Source organism: Oncorhynchus clarkii, chromosome 27 (genome assembly GCF_045791955.1).
Source record: "Oncorhynchus clarkii lewisi isolate Uvic-CL-2024 chromosome 27, UVic_Ocla_1.0, whole genome shotgun sequence".
Taxonomy (NCBI): Eukaryota; Metazoa; Chordata; class Actinopteri; order Salmoniformes; family Salmonidae; genus Oncorhynchus; species Oncorhynchus clarkii.
The window spans coordinates 33,763,744-33,771,214 of record NC_092173.1 but is presented as its reverse complement, the minus strand read 5'-3'; the positions used below and the strand labels follow the sequence as shown (position 1 = coordinate 33,771,214).

Here is a 7,471-nt window from a genome sequence, read left to right as displayed (position 1 = left end):
CATGGGCCAGCATCCTTGTGGAACTTTGACACCTTGTAGAGTACATGCCCCGATAGTGGGGTGGGGGATGGGGGGGTCACTGTAAATAAATCCTTTTTTTTGTATAAACTGATATTAAAGAAGCAAGGTATTCACAGCTCAGGAGCCTGAATGTGAACTCAAATGTGCATAACCGGTCTAAGCATGGGCAACACTCTGGCAAAAGCATTATACTGTCATAGAAATATGTGCTACTTTGGACATTTTAACTGGCATCGGGCAGAAATGTGCTCTTTTTTAAACCACAACATTTTATGAAAAAGTAGACATTTAAATGATTTGAATCATAATAAACAATAAGCATCAACTTGATATGACATTATTGCTATTCTCTATATACGTTTCTAGAAATGTATATACCATAGGCAAAATATAATGTATTTTATTACATTCATTTTATTTAGTCAATGCAATAAGATAGGATAGACTAATTGTTACCAGAAAACATTTGTCCTCTTTGCTGGCAAAGGAGACAGATAATATTGAATAGAATATTTCACAATTTCTTATAGATATCATTGTATCAGATATCATCATCGGATAAAGCACTAAATAAACTTCAGTTAGTGCTAAATACAGCTGCTAGAAAATGTGATCATATTATTCCAGTGCTAGCCTCCCTACACTGGCTTCCTGTCAAGGCAAGGGTTGATTTCAAGGTTTTACTGCTAACCAACAAAGCATTACATGGGCTTGCTCCTACCTATCTCTCTGATTTGGTCCTACCGTACATACCTACACGTACGCTACGGTCACAAGACACAGGCCTCCTAATTGTCCTTATAATTTCTAAGCAAACAGCTGGAGGCAGGGCTTTCTCCTATAGAGCTACATATTTATGGAATGGTCTGTATACCCATGTGAGAGACGCAGACTCGGTCTCAACCTTTAAGTCTCTACTGAAGACTCCTCTCTTCAGTGGGTCATATGATTGAGTGTAGTCTGGCCCAGGAGTGTGATGGTGAACGGAAAGGCTCTGGAGCAACGAACCGCCCTTGCTGTCTCTGCCTGGCCGGTTCCCCTCTCTCCACTGGGATTCTCTGCCTCTAACCCTATTACAGGGGCTGAGTCATTGGCTTACTGGTGCTCTTTCATGCCGTCCCTAGGAGGGGTGCATCACTTGACTGGGTTGAGTCACTGACGTGATCTTCCTGTCTGGGTTGCCCCCCCCCCCCCCCCTTAGGTTGTGGGCTATACTCGGCCTTGTCTAAGGATGGTAAGTTGGTGGTTGAAGATATTTCTCTAGTGGTGTGGGGGCTGTGCTTTGGCAAAGTGGGTGGGGTTATATCCTTCCTGTTTGGCCCTGTCCGGGGGTATCATCGGATGGGGCCACAGTGTCTCCTGACCCCTCCTGTCTCAGCCTCCAGTATTTATGCTGCAGTAGTTTATGTGTCAGGGGGCTAGGGTCAGTTTGTTATATCTGGAGTACTTCTCCTGTCTTATCCGGTGTCCTGTGTGAATTTAAGTATGCTCTCTCTAATTCTCTCTTTCTCTCTTTCTTTCTCTCTCTCGGAGGACCTGAGCCGTAGGACCACGCCTCAGGACTACCTGGCATGATGACTCCTTGCTGTCCCCAGTCCACCTGGACGTGCTGCTGCTCCAGTTTCAACTGTTCTGCCTGCGGCTATGGAATCCTGACCTGTTCATCGGACGTGCTACCTGTCCCAGACCTATTATTTGACCATGCTGGTCATTTATGAACATTTGAACATCTTGGCCATGTTCTGTTATAATCTCCACCCGGCAAAGCCAGAAGAGGACTGGCCACCCTTCATAGCCTGGTTCCTCTCTAGGTTTCTTCCTAGGTTTTGGCCTTTCTAGGGAGTTTTTCCTAGCCAATGTGCTTCAACGCCTGCATTGCTTGCTGTTTGGGGTTTTAGGATGGGTTTCTGTACAGCACTTTGAGATATCAGCTGATGTAGGAAGGGCTATATGAATACATTTGATTTGATTTGATTGTGACTTTGGCTGTGGCTAATTGAAATGACCATTGAACAGCAGGAAAAATCCCAAATTGCCTTTAACTGATCCAAGGCCTTTTCCCTCTGAAACAGTTCCTACAGTCTTTCTGGTGCTCCCTCTCACAGGAGCAGAGCCAGGCAATTGATATTCATGTCTGTCTGTTAAACAATAACATCACAAGAGGAACATACAGTGAGCTCCAAAAGTATTGGGACAGTGACACATTTGTTGTTGTTTTGGATCTGTACTCCAGCACTTTGGATTTGAAATGATACAATGACTATGAGGTTAAAGTGCAGACTGTCAGCTTTAATTTGAGGGTATTTTCATCCATATTGGGTGAACCGTTTTGAAATTACAACACTTTTTGTACATAGTTCCCACATTTTAGGGGGCCAAAAGTGCTGGGTATAATTAACTTATGTGTATTAAAGTAGTCAAACATTTACAGTAGTACTTGTTCCAATATTTATAGTACGCAATGACTACATCAAGCTTGTGACTCTGCACATTTGTTGGATGCATTGATTGTGTTTCAGATGATTTTTTAAATAAGAATATAATATTTTTCTAAACACTTTGACATTAATGTGGATGCTACTGTACCAGGATTATGGATCATCCCGAATGAATCATGAATAATGATGAGTGAAAAAGTCACAGATGCACAAATATCAAATATGCACAAGTATACAGAAGATGGCCCTATTTGGTAAAACACCAAGTCCATATTATGGCAAGAACAGCTCAAATAAGCAAAGAGAACGACAGTCCATCATCACTTTAAGACATGAAGGTCAGTCAATAAGGAATATTTCAAGCACTTTGAAAGTTTATTCAAGTGCAGGAGCAAAATCCATCAAGCACTATGATGAAACTGGCTCTCATGAGGACCGCCACAGGAATGGAAGACCTAGAGTTACCCGGCTGGAGAGGATAAGTTCATTAGAGTTACCGGCCTCAGAAATTGTAACCCAAATAAATTCTTCACAGAATTCAAGTAACAGACACTTCTCAACATCAACTGTTCAGAGGAGACTGTGTGAATCAGGCCTTCATGGTTGAATTGCTGCAAAGAAACCACTACCAATAAGAATAAGACACGTGCTTGGGCCAAGAAACACGAGCAATGGACATTAGACTGGTGGAAATTTGTTGTTCGGTCTGGAGTCCAAATTTGTGATTTTTGGTTCCAACTGCTGTTGTCTTTGTGAGATGCGGTGTGGGTGAACAGATTATCTCCACTGTGTATTTCCTAATGTAAAGTGTGTATTTCCCAATGTAAAGCATTAGAATTCAAGGCACACTTAACCAGCATGGCTACGTCAGCATTATACAGCAATACGCCATCCCATCTGGCTTGGGCTTAGTGGGACAATCATTTGTTTTTCAACAGGACAATGACCCAATACACCTCCATGCTGTGTGAGAGCTATTTGACCAAGAATGATGGAGTGCTGCATCAGATGACCTGGCCTCCACAATCCCCTGACCTCAATCAAATTGATATGGTTTGGGATGAGTCAGACCGCAGAGTGAAGGAAAAGCAGCCAACAAGTGCTCAGTATATGTGGCAACTCCTTCAAAAGGAGTTGGAAAAGCATTCCGGGTGAAGATGGTTGAGAGAATGCCAAGAGTTTGCAAACCTGTAATCAAGGCAAAGGGTGGCTATTTGGAGAATCTCAGATATATTTTTTGTTTAGCACTTTTTTCATTTCTACATACATGATTCCATATGTGTTATTTCATAGTTTTGATGTCTTCACCATTATTTTACAATGTAGAAAATAGTAAAAAATAAAGAACAACGCTTGAATGAGTAGTTGTTCTAAAGCTTTTGACTGGTAGTGTACATTTTCCCCGACACCCAAAAGTACTCATTACATTTTGAATGCTTAGCAGGACAGGAAAATGGTCCAATTCACACACTTATCAAGAGAACATCCCTGGTCATCCCTACTGCCTCAGAACTGTCAGACTCACTAAACACACATGCTTCATTTGTAAAGTATGTTTGTTTTTAGACTTTGCCCCTTGATATCCATAAATAAAAAACACAAGGAAATGGTGCCGTCTGGTTTGCTTAATATAGGGAATTTGAAATGATTTATACTTTTACTTTGATACTTAAGAATATTTTTGCAATTACATTTCATTTTGATATTTAAGAATATTTAAAACCAAGTACTTTAAGACTTTTTCTCAAGTAGTATTTTACTGGGTGACTTTATTTTTACTTGAGTCATTTTCTATTAAAGTATATTTACTTTTACTCAAGTATGACAATGGGGTACTTTTTCCACCACTGGCATAGATTATGTTCTTCTACTTAGTATATTTAATCACTGCATGAATACTATATAATTTAATATTAAATCACAGTGTATTGGACCACAGTGTATTGAAGGGTCTCTGTGTTCTGATTAAACCAATTATGAGCTGGTGTTGTAGGTCCCAATTATGAGCGTGTGCCAGACAACACAATAAAAAGGTCCCAAAGTGACTCCTGTGTTTTCTGTCTAATTAAAAAGCTTCCTGAAAAGGATTACAGAGGAAGAGTGGGTGAGGAGTTGTTATATAAATTCCCACATTATGCAGCTCTTCCTCAATCCCAGAGATGCGGGTCTGGTGAGATGACCGACACAATGGCAAGTAAGTGGAACTCCAGTGCTTTCTATGACATGAAAATTGTTTGTGTTTTCTAATTTTCCAATTGGAAAAATCAAATGATACAAGAGCTGTTAAAGGAACAAGAAGAACGGCAGCCATAATTAACATCTTATATTTCTCTTTCAGGTGAACAAAATTACGTTCCCAATATTTAAATAGGAATTTCTTACCATCTGATTAATGTACAATATATTGTCAACGTTGGCTGGTGAATTGGAGGATGCTAACACTTTTCTGGTTTCTTTAGAACGTCCTGTTAAATGTATAGCTACAATTATTACCTTATTGGAGTCAATGTATTAACCCTAACATAATCCATTCAACCTTTGTAGATGTTCTTTCTCCCATGTCCATTTGTTTTGTCTCTGTTTGTTAGATGTATATTTATTTATTTTATTCTCAGTTGTGTGAATCAATGTTTTTTACTAAGTGGGATGCTTTGGATTACCCAACTCTGGCCTCACCCCATTGAAATGTAAAATGGTTAAGGTAAGGGTTAGGGTTGGGGTTTAGGTAAGGGTTTGTGTAATGGTCAGGGTTAGGTGTCAGGATTTAGGGTAGGGTCGTCCCAAGGATCCCGCTTAGCATCTAGCGAGGCTCTATGATTACCTGTGGTCACTTTGGACAACCATGCCCTTGTCCGGATCAACCTTACTCTAAACCTAATGTGCTCAATGCTCTTCACACTGTTGTTTGATGTTTGGTTTGGTTTGGTTTCTAATAGTGAATATTGATTTAAATGAACATCAACAGTGTAGCCTAGTGGTTCAAATACCTGGACCAGCAAAACAGTTCATCAGCAACTGCTCCCTGTGTGCCAATTATGTTGATTAAGGCAGCCCCCCCCCCCCCCGCACCTCTTTGAACCAGCGTGGTTGGGTTAAATGCGGAAGACACATTTTGGTTGAACGCACTAAGTTGTGCAAGTTGTGCAACTGACTAGATATCCCCCTTCATTGTCAGCTGATTCCATACAAATCTTTGCTTTCGAGTTTGCAGTGTTGTCTATTGGTGAAACGTCTTTACCTGAACAGTGAACAACTATCAAACTAACTCTTACTTCATCCTTAACCTTAAAAGGCTTTTGTTTTCTTCTATTATGATGTAACTTCTGTATCACTTGGATTTCAAAAAGGTCCTACTATATGTGTGTGTCTGTTTGTGTGAGTGAGTGCGTGTGTGTGTGTGCGTATGGTGTGTGTGTGCGTATGGTGTGTGTGTATGTATGTGTGTGAAAATACTGCATGCAGATGATATACCTATTCATAATAAGGTCATGACAACTATACTGCTTAACAACGTATTCCTTGTAGTTACACTGTGCCCGACTATATGCTTTCTAAGTAAATATGTAAATATAAACCAGTATGTGTTTTAGACAGTACTTCGTGGGTGCATGTTGTTACATGAAAATCTCATTCTTCTCATAATGTTTTTCAGATGTTTCTCTACCACTGGAGTTCAACGTGAGCCTGTTTTCAGATTTCCTGATACATGGGCGGGAGCTGGGTCTCAAGGAGATCTACACAGACTTGGCCATCTTTCTTCTTGTGGTATACATTATGGTCCTCATCGGCAACGCCATGATCATCACTCTGGTGTTGCTCGACTCCAAACTTCACACACCAATGTATATTTTCCTCTGTAATCTGTCTGTCACAGATATAGTGATCACCACCAGCGTTTTACCTAAAATGATATCAGTGTGTTTGTGGAATGATGTCTCCATTTCATTTGCAGGTTGCTTCTTGCAGATGTATACCTATTTGACATTCCAAACTACAGAGGGATTTATCCTATGTGCTATGGCCTACGACCGCTATGTTGCTATCTGCAATCCTTTACGCTACAACAGCATCATGACAATCAAAGTATGTGTGGTCCTGGCCTCAACAGCATGGGCTTTGGGGTTAATTCTTCCAGCATTGAATGTCATTCTTGCATCACAACTACCTTTCTGTAGTAATCAGATAATGTATTGGTTTTGTGATTATCCTCCGGTTGTTACATTGTCTTGTTTGGACACAACACTGTTGATAGATCTAGCCCTCGCATGTGCTTTATTTGTGATGTATGTTCCATTCACTGGCATAACTTGGTCATATTGTAAAATCATCAAATCTGTTTGCAAAATTGCCACATCTGAAGGGCGGAAAAAAGCTTTCTCTACCTGCTCCTCTCATCTCATTGTTGTCCTTACCTTCTACATTGCTCATTCATGTGTCTACATCAGTGCTAAATCATATCATATTCATCCCAATGTTCTCATCTTGATATCTATTGTCAACTGTATTTTAACTCCTCTTGTGAACCCACTTGTTTACAGTTTCAGGAACAAACAGATAAAGGATTCTGTCCTGAAACTCTTGTTCTCCAATAAAGTTATTCCATAATGCACCATGTTTGGATTTTATTATTTAAAGATCCAATACAGCCCTTCTTTTTTTAAATTATCTCAAAATCAAATCATTTCTGGGTAACAATTAAGTACCTTACTGTGATTGTTTTCAATTTAAAAAAACATACTTTTGCTTGGATTGTCTGGGAGTGGTCTGAGTTGGGAGGGAAAAACTGAAAACTAGCTGTTATTGGCAGAAAGGTTTGGAACTCTCTTTCTTATTGGTCTATTAACTAAATTACTGCCTGGTGAGGACACCAGGCAGGCCAAAACTCCACCTCACCAGAACAGACTGAAATTTCAGGCAGACTTTAAAAAAATGTATTTTACTAAAAGGGCATGATCAATTTCACAGTATTATTCCAACCTCATAATGTGGAAATATGTATACAACACAGGTAA

The 7,471-nt window shown here is 40.0% G+C and overlaps 1 protein-coding gene across 1 annotated transcript; it reads left to right on the top strand.

Moving 5' to 3' along the window:
• The first annotated feature begins 4,646 nt into the window (after positions 1-4,646).
• On the top strand, positions 4,647-7,064 carry LOC139385765 (olfactory receptor 10J1-like). Its single transcript, XM_071131024.1, has 2 exons — positions 4,647-4,653; positions 6,112-7,064. The coding sequence occupies exons 1-2, from the start codon at positions 4,647-4,649 to the stop codon at positions 7,062-7,064; spliced, it is 960 nt and encodes a 319-aa protein (XP_070987125.1).
• The last annotated feature ends 407 nt before the right edge of the window (positions 7,065-7,471 follow it).